The following is a 16,847-nucleotide window of genomic DNA, read 5'->3' as shown; positions in this document are numbered from 1 at the left end:
TAAGCAACAAAAATAAATCTTTAAAAAAAAAAAAAAAAAAAAAAAGCAAAAATTCTTTTTATTTTATGTTTTTTTTTTTTTATAACTAGTAATGTTCTGTGAGGGGAGGACAAAAGAGTCACAGCTGCCTGTTCAAAGATGCTACAATTTTGCTTAAAAAAAAAAAAAATACCCCTCACAAAAAAGTAAATTGTCACATTTTTTTAATGTGTGCCATGGAGAAAAAAAAATGCTGCTGCAGGAAAAAAAAAAAAAAAAAAAGGTTTAATTGTTTCCAATTGAATTTATATGTGGTCCTTTAAAGACTGAGCAGGTTTCATCACTCTGTGGTCCATGAAACCAGCTCACATCCAGTTTATGGTTTAATTAAAGCAGAGCCTGAAGCAGCAGCAAAATGAAAAGCTTGGCATTCGACCACTGGGCTGCACGGCCATTATTGGCAACTAATACATTCACCAACTTCAATTTTATCATGAGGGCTTATAAACGTATTTCCACCTCTTGTTTCCTCAATAAAACTATAAAAAAGAAAAAAAAAGGGGGGGGGGAGCTAAACAGAAAATTCAAAGTATTGTTTTGCACCAACTGTGGACCTGCTGAGCATTTATCAACTGTTTTGAACAGGTCTCAGATGCATCGTCCTGTGCAGGAAAAGAAACCAGATTTTCATCCAGCGGCTACGGTGGCCAGCAGATTTACAGCATTCAGCCATTTTTTATATATATTTTTTTTTTTTTTAAATGTAGAAGAACCCCACAGACAGCAGCTTAAACCTAACAGCAGGAAGCTGCTATTCATCTCCATCACAGCTGCTTGTGTGTGTGTGTTTGCAAGCCAACATCTACGAATCAGTACGGGGGGGCTGTCCTCTCACGTTACCTCTGCTTACGTTTATTCATAGTGGAAGGGGGGAAAAAAAAAAAAAACAATTATAAAAAAAACAAACAGTCACGCAGTATTTAAATAAAGCTGCCCTTATTTTTATGTATTTTTTTATTGCAACGTTCACATTAAAAATAAACGTTCACATTCAGGATGGTTTTGAGCGTGCTTCTGCACACCTCTCAGCAGGAGAGCGGCGTGTGTGTGTGTGTTGTCCTTTTTCCTTTGCATAATGCGTAAAGTTTCAATAAACTCGGGTTACTATTAATTCATCTTTGTGCTCGTACTCTGCTGCCTGACAGACGGCAGCAGGTTATGAATGGATGAGTGCACACGGGAGTCAAGTAAGGCACTTAAGTGACCACAGCAGTGTGAGTGGCAGAGTGATGGCTGGTGTGAGTGCACCACTGTAACGTTTAAGAAAAAGCAAGAAACAAAAAAAAAAAACGGACCAGTTTTGCCGCTGGAAGTGAAAACGGGTTCAAAACAGCTTTTTTCTCCAATTCTATGAAACGTTAAGCTTGTGCGCGGTCCCAGCTTGGTGCAAAACACACTTTAACCTTATAAATTTATAAAATAATGAGGCAGCTTTTGTTGAGGAAAAGCTAAGGAAATGCTCCAAAATAAAGACAGCCTTTTTTTTGTTTCTTTTTTTAAAGACATCCATTCCACAGGCTCTGAAAACAAGTGACAAATGTGAAAATGAAGAGTTGCCTGAAGCCTGTGTACAAGCGCTGATGTCTGTGCAAAAGCCCCGTGTGCCCCAGCATCCTGAGGAGAGGACAAAACATGGATTATTAACACCATCAGTAAAATCACCACCACACCCATTCACACTGCACACGAAATCACTCGCTACTCACTCGAGGGTCAGTGGGGTCTGCTTAATATTAACCATTTATGAACACACTTTTGGATATATGCAGGTTTCACCACACAGAATTTATTTGGGCGAGCTGCCTGGGTATAATCAAACTATCCAAATCTATCCATTTTCTACCGCTTATCCAAGGCCGGATCGTGGGGGCAGCAGCTTAAGCAGAGAAGCCCAGGATCTCCCTCTCCCCAGCCTATCCGGGGGAACACCGCAGCATTCCCAAGTCTCTCTCTCCAGCGTGTCCTGGGCCTATCCCTGGTAGGTCATATCGGGAAAACCTCGCCCAGGAGGCGTCCTGATCAGATGCCCTAACCACCCTCAGCTGCCTCCTTTCAAAATACATTTTACAGCTGAATTTTTTTTTTTTTTAAATACATCTGAGACATTGACACATGGACAATCGCCATGCTCTTATTTTGAAAGTTCAGTCATCACTAACCAGCCAGCATTAACTCTTCCCATTAATCATCTGATTGGTGCTCTCATTTACTGTCACACAAATGTGCGCCCTGCTTAAACTGTTAACACAACTGACGGAACAAACAGCAGAAAATAAACTCTGTGAGCCATTTCTGGAAATGTGTGCCCTTAATACTGTATCCCAGAATGCCTCACAAATAGTATATATAAACATTAATTTGAGAATTTATTTTAGCCAGCCTTGATTAATGTAATTGTGTGACAGCAAAGACATGATTAACAGTGCAGAGAAAATGGGCTGAGTTGTTGCGCTGCACTTCTGTACACGCCCAAACTTTTACTCGCCATTTAGTTCAGCTCAAAGTTAAACTCCTCGGTGAAAAGAAGCCGAATTTAAATATGCACCATGCTCATTCACGTAAAAAAATTGTTAATTTTAACCAAAAATAATCAAGATTTTAATTTTTACCATCAGCTCACTACACAGAACCCTCTGAGTAGCGAATGATTTCAGATACTACCGTACTCTCTCAGCATCTCACCTGCTTTAGGTGCTGTCCTGTTGGCGTTTCTCCTCGACCTCTTCCACGTCACAATCCCCGCTGGCTGAGTGGTACTCGGCCACATACAGGCTCTTGTCGATGCTGCTGGGAATGGGCTTGATGTCGGTCACTAGCTGGTCTTCAATGGCCTTCAGATTGAAGCGATCCTCCGATGTGATCAGGTTGATGGCTAAGCCCAGGTGACCAAACCGCCCTGAGAGGCAGAGGATGCGGTTAATATAAAATACCATTATGTCCAGTTCCCACTGAACACAGTTATTAATAATTAACAGCAGCACTACAGCAGAGAAACTGCTCACAGTGGATGTCACAACATCAAAATCAAGTATATTTTATTTTAAAGTGACGCCAACAATCCCTAAAAATCAATACAAATCAATAAAACTGACCCCCCCCCCCTTCCCAATTAATATATATATTGAGAACATACCTGATCTTCCAATACGATGGAGGTAAGTCTCGGCGTTCTTCGGGAAGTCAAAGTTGATGACCACATTTACAGCCTGGATGTCAATTCCTCTGGTGAACAGATCTATTGGAAGACAACAGAAGATCAGAGCAGCGCTGTCAGACGTCCTGGATTGAACCCGAGTGTATCATCCCAGTTAAAAAACTCACCGGTGCACACCAGGTTTCTGCACAGCCCGTTTCTGAAGTCGTGGAACACGCGGTTTCTGTATTCCTGGGGAGACAAAATAAACGATTTGAAATGCTGCCAAACAAAAAATATGCAAGATCTGCCTCGACTAGTTGTCGAGGCAGAGAGGCGGCGCCATCTTGGAAAGATGGCGCCGCGAATGGATGCCCTGGTACTTCGGTGCGCTCTGTTTTGTTTGTTTTTGTGCGTTATTTCTGTGTCTGGACACTCTTCTGGGTATTCTTACACCAGAGAAGAGCTTTTCAACATTAGGTCCACAACACCTTCGGATTTATTTCCTGTTTTTGTCGCATCTGCGGCGGATTTATTACACACTCTGGCCCAGAAAGTGAGACGCCGAAAGAGAGGGAAGCGCGCTGGCGTGCTTGTGAGGCTAAGGAGACGTGGATTACGCACAGCCTTACCTGGGATTTTCCTCTCCAACGTGCGTTCACTTAGGAACAAAATGGACGAACTGACACTGATGAGGAGCATGAATAGAGACTTTTCCATATCCTGTGTGTTATGCTTCACGGAGTCATGGCTGTGTGAGGAGATACCGGACTGCGCGCTCCAGTTGGAGGGATTTCATCTCCTCCGCGCAGACCGGCAAGCTGCGCTTTCCGGCAAGGCTACAGGTGGAGGAGTCTGCTTCTACATCAACAGTGGCTGGTGTACGGATGTGACAGTGATTGCTAAGCACTGCTCTCCCTCACTGGAATATCTTTTCATTCACTGTAAACCGTTCTACTCTCCGCGGGAGTTCGCTTCATTCATACTGGCTGCTGTTTACATCCTGCCGGACGCGGACGTGCACGAGGCCCAGTGCGCACTCACAGAGCAGATTCTGTGCATGGAGCGGACATACCCGGACTCTCTTATCATCGTACTTGGGGACTTTAATAAAGCCAGCCTGAGACAGGAACTTCCCAAATATAAACAATATATCACATGTCCGACCAGAGAGGAGAAGACACTAGACCACTGCTACAGCACGATAAGCGGGGCTTATCACGCAGTGCCCCGCGCTGCACTCGGCCTCTCTGACCACGACATGATCCACCTGATCCCCGCGTACAGACAGAGGCTGAAGCTCTCAAAACCTGTGGTGAGGACAACAAAGCAGTGGACCCGTGAGGCTGTGGAGGAGCTCCGCACATGCTTCGAAACTACAGACTGGGACTCAATGAGGGCTGCCTGTGACAGTCTGGATGACTACACGGACACTGTAACCTCGTATATCCACTTCTGCGAGGACAGCATTGTGCCATCACGCACCAGGGTGAGTTATAACAGTGACAAATCCTGGTTTACTCCCAAACTGAAGCAGCTGTGGATAGAGAAGAGGAAGGCTTTTAAAAGTGGGGACAAAGACTGCTACAAAGAGGCCAAGTACAGGTTTAGCAAGGAAGTGGCCACTGCTAGATCACATCACTCTGAGAATATACAGCAGCAGATCTCAGAGAACGACGCGGCCTCTGTATGGAAAGGTTTAAGGCAGATTACCAACTACAAGCCTAAAACCCCCCACTCCACAGACGACCTACAAACTGCAAATAGACTGAACGAGTTCTATTGTCGTTTTGATGGTCAGTTCAGCAGCCTTCACACCTCCACCAGTCCCAACTACAATACAGCCAACACAAATATTCACCCCCCAACCTCCCCCACTCCCCACACCTCAGAGAAGCCCACATCATCAAGGACTCCCACCCCAGAGTCCCCCTCCTCCCCCACCCCCACAGTCTTTTGTATTCAGGAGGACCAGGTGCTAAAGCAGTTCAGGAGTGTCAAAGCTCGCAAAGCTCCAGGTCCAGATGGTGTCTCACCTGCCACACTGAGACACTGTGCTAACGAGCTTGCCCCATTGTTCACGAACATCTTCAACTCCTCACTGGAGGCTTGCCACGTGCCTGTCTGCTTTAAAACCGCTACCATTGTTCCTGTCCCCAAGAAGCCAAGGATCACTGGACTAAATGACTACAGACCTGTGGCACTGACTTCTGTGGTCATGAAGTCATTTGAGCGTCTGGTGCTGTCCCACCTCAAGTCCCTCACAGCCCCCCTTCTGGACCCCCTGCAGTTTGCCTACAGAGCCAACAGGTCTGTGGACGACGCCATCAACCTGACTCTGCACTTCATCCTACAGCATCTGGACTCCCAGGGAACCTACGCCAGGATCCTGTTTGTGGACTTCAGCTCTGCCTTCAACACCATCATCCCTGATCTCCTCCAAGACAAGCTGTCCCAGATGAACGTGCCAGATCCCATCTGCAGGTGGATCATTGACTTCCTGATGAACAGGAAGCAGCACGTGAGGCTGGGGAAGAATGTCTCGGACTCCCGGACCATCAGCACTGGCACTCCTCAGGGCTGTGTCCTCTCTCCTCTGCTCTTCTCCCTGTATACCAACTGCTGCACCTCTGACCACCAGTCTGTCAAGCTTATTAAGTTTGCAGACAACATGACTCTCATCGGACTCATCTCAGCCGGGGACGAGTCGGCCTACAGGATGGAGGTCAAACGTCTGGTGTCCTGGTGCAGCCACAATAACCTGGTACTGAACGCCCAGAAGACAGTGGAGATTATAGTGGACTTTAGGAAGCACACAGCCCCTCTACCCTCCATCATCCTGACTGACACCCCCATCACCACAGTGGACTCTTTTCGCTTCCTGGGAACTACCATCACCCAGGACCTCAAGTGGGAGCCCACCATCACCTCTGTCATCAAAAAGGCCCAGCAGATGATGTACTTCCTGCGGCAGTTGAAGAAATTCAACTTGCCAGCAAGGACCGTGGTGCAGTTCTATACTGCCATCATTGAGTCCATCCTCACCTCCTCCATCACTGTGTGGTATGCTGGAGCCACCACTAGGGACAAACAGAGACTACAGCGCGTTGTGCACTCTGCTGAGAAGGTGATTGGCTGTAACCTCCCATCTCTCCAGGACCTGTACACCTCCAGGACACTGGGGCGTGCAGGTCGGATCACAGCCGACCACTCTCACCCTGGGCACAGACTTTTTGACCCTCTCCCCTCAGGCAGGAGGCTACGGTCCATACGGACCAGAACCTCCCGCCATAAGAGCAGTTTTTTCCCCTCTGCTGTTGGACTTATGAACAATAACCCTAAGACTGTTACCCCCACCCTCCACAAACGCTGATGACCCTATGTCTATGCACCTGTCTGATTGCACTGATGTACATATTAGTGGAATATAGTCTACATTCTTTTATCTTTTAATTAGTCTCTGCACTGTATATTTTGTAATTTTTGTAACATTGTGTTATAGTTATAGCTCTAATATCTCTGTATATTTGCAATTTGTATACTTGTATATTGTCTTATAGTTTTTATACTTATTTGTTTTTTCTGTAAGCACGAAGTACCGCAGCAATTTCCTAATGCTGTGAACCTGTTCACCCATATGGCAATAAAAACCTTCTGATTCTGATTCTGATTACAAAAACCAACGGTCCATCTAGACCTGACCAGGCTCTCAGCCTGATGTATTCTTCTAATGCTGTGCTCAATATAACCTTAAGTTATATTTATATAGCCAAAGGATTATAACCAGGCATATTTTTGCACTTTGCCCCAGTCATTAATTTGAGAGACCGCCCATTATTAATGTTCTATTAGCACAAAAACATGTGCTCACCTGCATCATTTTAGCGTGGATGTAGAAGCAGGAGTATCCCAGCTGAGTGATCTTCTTGGCCAAGAGCTCCACTCTCTGAGTTGAGTTACAGAAGATGATTGACTGGTTGATTTGGAGCTAAAACAAAAAGAGGGGAAAAAAAAAAATGACACCAGTTAGTCATGCTTTTGTTGTTTGTTTGTTTTTAAAGATCTAACGAGTGGTGCCAGCCACAACAAACCCCACCCTGGCTTCAGCGGATTTGAAAGTTGTCCGTCTCATAAATGTGTCCCTCTCCAAACACTGACTCACTGAGAACACACAGGTCCATTTGTCCATGGCCAGCATTTTACTTTCATTTTTAGTAGATGCATCTATGGTGTGGATTTGAAGATCCTACCTCAAGTTCAAGTTATAGCATTCAAAAAATTTTCAGAAAAATATGACCTCTGACTTTGACCCAAATACAGCAATAAATAAATTGGGTGATCTAGGGGTCACTGGTCATCTTTTGTGCTTATCTGGTATGAATCAGACTGATTGTTAGTTTTGCTGTAATGTTAAACAAACAAACCAAAAACCCTGTCCTCCCTCCTTGGGCAGGACAATGAGTTTTAGCCACAGTTGGTCAGGGAATGTAAAGGGTGTATTTTGACCATTTATGTGAGTTTGTGAATGTTCAGAGGACAGAAACAGCAGCGTTTCATCTTCCTGTGGCCAATTAAAGAAGCTACAAAATATCACTTATCAGTGATCATAAGTCAGTGGTTCATAACGCAAACACAGTTAACAAATAGTTACCCTGGAGAAGAGTGTGTTGAGGCAGTGAACTTTCTGCCTCTCAGTAACGTAGGCGTAGTACTGAGTAATGCCCTTCAGAGTCAGCTCCTCCATCAGGTTTATCTCATAGGGCTTCTGAAGGTGCTTGGCCTGCAGCAAAGACAGTTAACAAGTTCACACGGTGCACTTAAAAACCGGTTTTCAGAAAAGCGGTAGAAGCTGTACAAACTGTTTGTGATGCACTGTATGCATCTTAACTGAAAGTCACCAGTATTTATATTAGTAGTCTCCTTGGATACTTAACAATAATGGTTAAATAATTAAAAAAAAAAAAAAAAAAAAAAAAAAAAAGACTTCTACAAACAAACAATTCAAGCGATCGCATCCCATGACTGTAAACTAAATTTGCTTTAGATGAAGTCAGCCCTGGAAAAGTCTACAACAAACAAAGACAAACAGATTTGGGCGCAACAGGAGTGGAGCTCAGTCTGCAGTGTGAGCCAAGTGGTGCCAAGTGGCTCCAAGCCATCGGGCTGGACAAGCAGTGCAGTAATTAACCGTTCACTCACCATGAACTTCTGCACACTGATGGGGAAGGTTGCAGAGTAGAGCAGGATCTGCCTGTTCTTGGCCAGGAAGCTAATAATGTCTTCGATGAGCACCACAAAATCCTGAGACAGCAGCTTATCCGCCTGAGGGGAAACGGGATCAATTAACACAAAGCACGCCTGTTCCTACCTGAAAAACGGACATTTTGGCAACACTACAGCAAAAAGACTTTGCTTTAACAAAATGATTTCACTCATATTTACCTCGTCCATCACCATCATCTGGACTTTATCCACCTTTGCCACCCCCTTCTTTATCAAGTCCAGGATCCTGCCAGGTGTGGCGATGACCACGTGCACTAATGGGGGGGGGGTGATGAATTGTGATTACCATTAAAATTTCCTTTCTATAGTTAATTTTGTAGTAGTTAAAAATGACGCAGACTGTGTGAACCATCAGGTTTGCCAAATGAAACTTCTTTGTGGATAAAAACGCCACAAAGTTGGTCTTTACCAGTCTCATCCAGACGCATGATGTCATCTCGCAGGTTGGTGCCCCCGGTGGTCGCCATGACTTTGACTCCTCCCAGGTGTTTGCTGAGCTGGATGCAGATCTGGCTCACCTGCAGTGCCAGCTCACGAGTGGGCACCATGACAATGGCTGGGGGAGAGAGAAAAAACAAAACAAAGTGCATATTACAAATATGGTGGATGGATGTGATTTCTCAGCCTTTTCCACTTTAAACCTGTTTGTACTCCTGGAACTACAGTTAGGTTGAGTGGGAGGCAGCTGTCTGTGTGCAGTGGGCAGCACAATGATGCACATAATATTAGCTGCGCCTTCGGGCATCACTGAGAGTTTGTAACTGGGAACTTGAAGGTTAACAACCAGCTGACATGCATCCCTGTTGGGTCGGTCCTAGAAAAGTTCTGGGCTGCCTTGAACGTGTGAAAACAACTCTGAATGCAAGAATAAAGCACAGAACCCACAGAACAAATAACGCTGATGAGACCATCCTTTGTCTTCTCTTTCTATGGCACACACTTTGTTTGCTAGACAAGCTAGAGGGAACGTCAGTTAAGATGGAAGAGCAGAAAAGCAGCATGAGTAATTAAGCAAGGAGCAATATACCTTAAAGGGCAGGTGGATAAAACTGAAGTCAGTGATAAAGGAGAGGAGGACATAAGATGAAAGCTTCAATCTGCAGCGTCACTGTAAAACCAAAGGTAATGTCTCACCCTGTATGTGGTCCTTTTTCAGGTCTATCCTTTCCAGCAGTGGGATGAGATAGGCTCCACTTTTCCCTGTTCCATTCTTGGCCCGGGCCAGAATATCCCGTCCAGATAGGGCAATGGGAATGCTCTCCTCCTGCAAGGAACCAACAGGCAAACCTTCTGTCTCATTATATAAACATACTTCGGATTTTTACACTGTTCTGCCCTTTTTATTTTATGGACTATAAACTATAGATGTATGCCTTTGTTTTACAGGTTTAATATGTGACATTTGTGCTTTTAACACAGACAAAAACGAACCCTAAAACACGTCACAACAGATATAAACATCCCATAAACCAAACAAGCTCAAACTAAAAGCTCTTCCTAAAAATCTGAGGGTTAACTCCTTCACTCCTTAGGTCGCCTCTGCTGCAGGGCTGCACTAATAACCCAGTTTTAATTTAAATTTCACTTTCAGCTTCCACAGATTGTTAAAATAAGGTAACTGTGATATATAATCATGATCTAAAAATGACCAAATTTTTAGTTTTTTCTTTTCTATAATTGAACAGCCCTACTCTACTTTTTTCCTGGTCTACCGTGCTGCATATGGTGTTTAGTTATCTCTGCTAAGTTTTAAAAAGAATAAAGAAATAAGGGAGGAAAGCACCTCCTAGTTTTTCAAAAGGGCTCATACTGATGTCAAATATGAACACTGTGTTTTAAAACATAACAGACTGCAGAGGAATGCGTTTGTGTAATTCTGAAATGCCCAGCATAAAGGTCACATGTGTTTGGGAAAAAAAGAAAAAAAAAAAAAAAAGACTACTGTACCTGAATAGGGGAGGGTTTCTCCCAACCCATCTCAAAGATGCCCATCAGGAGTTCTCTTTTGAGACAGTAATCTTCAAACTCATTCCCCTTTGTGGACGTGACATCCTGCAGGGGTCACAGAAACAGTTAGGCTGACACAAGGAAACGAGTCTCAAGCTAAATGATGCTGAGAAACTGACATGAAGCTCGACTCACTGAGGTTTTGACCCTGTTGTCTTTGGGAGGGAGGTGTAGGCTCTTTTTCCAGTCATCCCCAAACTTTATACCCCCTCCATCCTGAGAGGCACCTCCTGCTTTCTGGGGAGCACCCAAAGTCTTTCCTTGAGTTGTTGGTGCTGGCTGGACTGCAGCTGGTTTGGTCTGTCCTCTGAGCTGCCCGTTCTGCTTATTCAGTCCCATGACGAGCGGGCCGACATTTTCTGTTCTGGCGGTTGCCATTTTTCCCTGTTTTTGTCTCCTTTTTTTTTTCCCCTCTGTCCTTTGAAGTATTAGATTTTTGCGTCTTAGGTTTTTGTTTTTAAAAATTCTCTTCAAAAGTAAAAAAAAAAGTTTAATAAAGCATTAACAAACAATATTCTTTTTTTTTTAAGTCCTCTGATGACAAAAGTGGATTTGTAGTATTTACATATACACAAGTACGTGCAGTTCGGTCCCCTTCAACAACAGAGTGACTGACATACAGGAAACAACGACAACAGAAAAAAAAAAAAAAAAAAGACGTTTTTACACAACAGCTCTTCAAAATGAAGAGAAATTTGCATTCAAATGCACGAATATACTTGCCCACAATATAGAAAAATTATATGTGAACAAGTATCAAAGCAGTTCAAGTCCTGAAACAGAACAACTAAGGCAATCTGAACTTGGGGATCTTCAATATAATCTTACTTCAATACTTAAACTTCTGTTTCTAAGTTGAACAGTTTTCCTTATTTCCACTTTTGAGTCCATTAGAGTTGCTCAATATCCCTGTTCTTGAAAAAAAAATTATGCCCAACTTTGTACAAGTATTTCCCCAAAATTATATAGTCTGTAATGCTCTGTTTATTTCCACTGAGTGGGTATAAGTCACTCCAAAAAATGGATCCTGAAATCAAAAATCACACAAGGGGTTATCGAGTCCAAAGCCCAAAAAGCTTTCCACCCTTGTTGAGTCTTCAGTGTGTGTGTGGGTGTGAATTTCCTTTCTCCTCCGGGGGTCTGACCTTCTTTCCTTCAGCACCACAGGTCTTGGGCTCTGAAGAGTGAGAGTCGTGGTCTGATTGACCCGTTGCCTCCTCAAAGTCAAAGCCAATAACTTAGACTTCTCACCTAAAACAAACCGAAGCACAAAAAAATTAGACCATGACCCCTGAATTGGGGCCCCAGTTATGTATAGTTTCCCCATTTACTCAGTCATCAGTTTTGTATGATTATATTGAGGCAATATTATTATTCTCTCAATGATAAATTAAAAAATTGTGGCAAGAAGTAGCCAAAAATGCACTGCAGGAATCGACAGTCCTGAAGGCAAATCGGAACAGGCACATGACGTGCAGTTACATTTCCACGGAGGCACTCGTCGGGTTATGGTGGAGGGTTTCAGTGGGGTCTGTGGTTACAGTGTAACTACGGCATAGATTCAAAACTCAAGTCTAAATCAACTAAACGCACGGTTTGTTGGCTTCACAAGTGATGGAGCAGCAACTGAAAAACGCTGACAGAGAGGAGCAGCCACACTCCTGTGTGGAAAGATCTGCCTGTCATCACTGCATCATTGACAGTTAGACCCTGTAGTTCATGATGCTGTACAAAACATTACAGAGGAAGATATTTTCACATGTTTATAGACTGTTACACTCCAAAATCCTGCTGCGGATCTCAGTAAATGAACAGTCACCTAGATACCTGTATGGAGATTTACAAATGTAGGTTAAAAAAAAAAAAAGGGGGGGGGGGGGGGGGGGCTCCAGAGTAAGTGTGTGTGTGTGTGTGTGTGTTTGTGTGGGATCTGCCATCAAAGCAGACTTCAGAATCTATTGTGGTGGAATATTGATTCTTCAAACTGACAGCACTTTGACATCATATTAAATACTGAAGTTAAATGGAACACCGTACCATAATGGTGCTATATTTTTATAAGTTTAGAAATAAACTTAGCACAAAATGTAAGGAAATTTGTGTTTGGTCAGTTATTTCTGTGTTGTAACAATGCTTCTTGGCAATAAATCTTATACCCTTGGAAAGCCTGTTTATTTCCCTTTAAATGGAGCCACACTTGTAAGGAAAATGCATTTATGGGTTGAGCAGCAGAGTTGAGTATGTGGGTTGCACCCATGAAAAATCCACATCTTCTCTGCTAAATGCCACACAGCTTATTCTGCTACTGACTCTTGTTTGGTGTCATTTATTGGATGACTGAAGTATGAATAAATAAGGCATATTGGCAATTTAACAAACTGTAGCATGTGGAAGATCCATACACAGGCCCACAGCCTGGCACCACCTCCTCATTGGTCACACACTGCTGTAGGATGGCATCCCATTTTTCAGCCAGCATCACCCAATCCAATTTTATTTATATAGCACCAAATCACAGCAGTTGTCTTGAGGCACTTTATATTGTAAGATTAAGACCCTACAGTAGTAGAGAAAAAAACCCAACAAACAGCAGACTAAGCACTTGGCGACAGTGGGAAGGAAAATCTTCCTTTTTACAGGAAGAAACCTCCATTAGAACCAGGCTCAGAGAGGGGCAGCCATCTGCCTCAGCCAGTTGGGAGTGAGAGGAGGGAAACAGGACAAAAGCCACATGACACCAAACAAGAGGCAACAGTAGAATAAGCTGTTTGACATTGGCAGAGATGATCTGGCAAGTTTTTCAACCCACATACTCAACTCTGCTGCTCAACCCACAAATGCATTTTCCTACAAATGTGGCTCCATTTAAGGTGAAATAAACAGGATTTCTAACAGTATAAGATTATTGCACTGTTACAACAAAGAAATAATCAACCAAACACAATTTCCTCAGTTTTTGGGCCAAGTTCATATAGAGTAACTACCTATAGAGTATTGAGTATATAGAAACACTGAGGTTCCTGAGTTATTTCGTATGAACAGTCCATACTCAACAGGCTCTGTCACTTATTATAAGGCACAATACGGCTTCATTTTAGTCGAACTGTACAGTTTGAGCCCTGCTCAGTCTGAACAGTAAGAATAAAAGCAGCGGTCATTTGCAGACTTGGGAGCAGCGACCGGCTGCTTCAGCACTGAGGTTACAGAGGTGAACCTGCCAGGTGGCAGCCCTCAGATTAACGAAGCCCAAAGTGTCGGGATTTAAAGAGAGTCTGACCTATACTGAAGGCTGAGATCTGCCTGAAACAAAGGCGCAGTCTCAGTATCGACCACCAAAAACTTTTTTTTTTTTCCTCCACAGCTCAGACTTCACATTAGCTTAAACTTACTTTTGACGCATTTTTCCAAACACAGTCTCACAATAATTAAGTTTAAAAACACTGAAAACACCCATATGGATTTGTTAAACTTTACTTACATTCATGTATAGATTAATACCTTACATTAATGCTGCCTCTAAGGAGAAACACCAACTACGTGGTGCTAAACGAGCTAAAGTTAACGAGCGGCTGAGCCGTTCCAACATTCACTCGTATTTTACTTTTTTTATGAGCTTTAATTGCTACATTCGTATATTTTAAATGACGACACTGTACTTTGACTGGAATTTTTTTTTTTTTTTTTACTAACGTTTCATGGACCAGAGCTAGCCTCCGGGCTAATGTAGCACCAATAACTCCACTCGCTAACGTTAGCTACATGCTAACCTGCTCAGAGCAACTCAGATGTTTGTTTGTTTTTTTAACAGAAAACGGACGATTCAAAAACCCGCAAACATACCTCAGCTTCTTTGTTTTTCTGCAAGGGACGCTCACTGTGCGCTCGATCAACTACTTCCTTTACAATAAGCTTCAATTACAGATTTTTTTTTTCTGGATATAAATCGCTTCTATTGTGTTTCTTCTTCCTTTAAATCAACATGGTCGCCTCGTCTTCGTCTCCTCTTCCTCGTTGTCTCTCTGCTGTTTATCACATGTGAGACTCCGTGACGCTGTTGCCACCTGCTGGCACACTTCGTTACTGCTACATGCGTTGATATGTAGCGCTTCAAGAAATTTGTTTACTTTTATTAATTTTTTTAGCCTTCCTTTAATCAATGGAAAACGAGCAAACACTGCTTTACTTTATATTATCAATTAATATTTTTATTTTCATTTATAATTATTTTACTTTAAATGTATTTATATGAGCTTCTTGTTTTTATTTTTTACTTTAGTACATTTAGATTTGGTGAGCCATTTTAAATTATTTTTGTTTTGTTAAATTAGCTTTTTTAAAACGTTATAAATATATTAAGTAATGTTTTTATTTTCCATCAATTTTTTATATTTATTTTACTTTATTGCAGTTCTTTAATTTTATGATGTTTGTTTTGTCATATTTTATCTTTTTTTTTTTTTTTTTTTAAATCAGGCTATTTTGTGATGTAACTTATTTTTTAACAGCTGTAACAAAGGAATTTCTAAACTTTTGGGATAAATAAAGGAAAAATATGTTGAAACTGATACCTTTGCAAAGGGATCAATACAGCATGAACAGTCTTTGCACCTGTATTGATACAGAAAAGAAAAATAGAAGCTCCTTCATACTCACAGTGGATACAAACTTTGTCTCATTTGTTGTGGAGAGTTTTCTTCTCAAAGTCACGTAGGCACCTGCCTCATGACCTGAAACACAGCTTACAGTTAGTTGTTTTCCATCTTCGCCCACACACTCTTTGCACAACGAGGTTACAATCACACGCCAATAGTAACAGAAGTTAAATGACTTGAAACACACTCTTAAGTTATCTTAAAGCAGGATCTCAGTAAGCTGTTAAACTTTCTCCTACACAGCTGGGACAGCGTTAAAAGGTAACAGAGAAACACTTTGATTCTTTCTGCAGGCATCTAAGATCAAAGTATCTCATTTAACACTGCTGACAGCCAATACTGAGGGAGAAGCAGCAGAAAGATGAGCAGATTCTTGCTAAAATGATGAGAAATCATATCAGAAATCCCTAAAACACGAGTTCCACAAAGGAGGGGCAATATGATGATGAGACATTAACTCCAATTCACAGGTTATTCTGATGGTGATGCTAAGCTTTATAAAGTCTGGCTTCACTTTTGTTGTCAGTAAAAACTGCCACACAAGCTTATGTAAAGCAGCAACACTGCGAATAGAGAAAAGTACAATAAAAGACTGGAAATGTTTAGTAGCATAGAGAGACAGGTTTAATCCACGACGCTGACACCTGCGAGTATTCAGATCACTGAGTGACTGCTGCCTCCTCTTCCTCAGGCTTACTGGGACTCCTGGTGACACTGGTTTCCTACTGCAGCACATCTGCTCAGCAGAGCGACAGGCGGGAGATTCTTCTTGAACTTTGTGGCTCAGCATTTTGGTCAGCATGACGTAGCTGCTGATGGTGTAACTGTCTCACTGGGGGAGGAAGACTTCCACTGTCTTCCTCCTACAGTGAGACAGTTACAGGGAGTGATCAGCTGCTCACGGCCATCCTCGTACTTGATGTAACCCAAACACACCTCGTATACCCTCACCTCTGAATGACAATAAGGAACACCTAGAAGCAGTTCGCTCTGCTAAGAGAGTTGGCTGGTTGGGTTTAAATCAGTAATGACTTATTTATAGCGCAAACATTGATCAGGCTCTCCTCCAGAGTATTGCCAGCTGCTGTTGAGCAACATCAGCCAGGAGATGGATTGAAGTCTGCACTATCAGTAGACAAAAATCTCATCATTAAAGCTGAGAGCAGCTGTTCAGCTGACAGTGAGAGAGAGGAGGACACAAACTGAAGAAAGAAGCAAATCACTGGCAAACAGAGAAACCCTTTTTAAGGCTGTGATTGTGCAATTACACCTGGAAAATTAGGAAAGTTTTGAAGCCATCAGTGTATTAATTTCACTCACCGTTTACTGTCACAAGCATAATAATTAAAATTCTTAAAACTATGGGAAAATCACATCAGAGACGAGCTCCACAACAAAGCGTTAACGTGAAGGTGGGGAATGTGAAGCTGTGCTACACAACCTTAAATTCACAGCTTCTTCCGATGAGCTGCACCATTATCAGGAACAACCTGCCAAACAAGTTAAGTGGAAACTGCTTTTTTTTTTTCTTTTTTCCAGTTTTTACACACTGCATGTAAAAAGTAATCATCACACTTTATGAAACAGCTTATTAACTCATAGAATTCAAATTTATGTGCAGAAACTTCACTTTAAAACAGGGCAGGAGGTTCAACAGGTGGCTGCAGAGGACAGGTAATGCTCAGATTCGGCAATCTGAGTCATGACTGTGCACCTTATCAAAAAAACAAAAA

At 42.6% G+C, this 16,847-nt stretch overlaps 1 protein-coding gene across 2 annotated transcripts; it reads right to left on the bottom strand.

Annotated features, from left to right (window-relative positions):
- Window positions 1-208: 208 nt before the first annotated feature.
- Window positions 209-14,483, bottom strand: ddx61 (DEAD (Asp-Glu-Ala-Asp) box helicase 61). Of its 2 annotated transcripts, none has more exons than XM_030741912.1 (14): window positions 14,303-14,483; window positions 11,608-11,713; window positions 10,598-10,875; window positions 10,403-10,507; window positions 9,590-9,719; window positions 8,865-9,011; window positions 8,615-8,709; window positions 8,372-8,494; window positions 7,824-7,952; window positions 7,044-7,160; window positions 3,361-3,424; window positions 3,173-3,274; window positions 2,722-2,935; window positions 209-1,653 (listed from the first exon to the last, which is right to left on the bottom strand). In XM_030741912.1, the coding sequence occupies exons 3-13, from the start codon at window positions 10,838-10,840 to the stop codon at window positions 2,727-2,729; spliced, it is 1,464 nt and encodes a 487-aa protein (XP_030597772.1). In that variant the 5' UTR covers window positions 10,841-10,875; window positions 11,608-11,713; window positions 14,303-14,483; the 3' UTR covers window positions 209-1,653; window positions 2,722-2,726. The 2 variants fall into 2 exon arrangements, with proteins under 2 accessions (XP_030597772.1, XP_030597771.1); XM_030741911.1 differs by having other exon boundaries at window positions 210-1,653; window positions 10,598-11,073.
- Between the last annotated feature and the right edge of the window lie 2,364 nt (window positions 14,484-16,847).

This window comes from Archocentrus centrarchus, chromosome 11 (assembly GCF_007364275.1).
Source record: "Archocentrus centrarchus isolate MPI-CPG fArcCen1 chromosome 11, fArcCen1, whole genome shotgun sequence".
Classification (NCBI taxonomy): domain Eukaryota; kingdom Metazoa; phylum Chordata; class Actinopteri; order Cichliformes; family Cichlidae; genus Archocentrus; species Archocentrus centrarchus.
The sequence above is the reverse complement of the archived record's forward strand: the minus strand, read 5'-3'. Positions and strand labels throughout refer to the sequence as shown.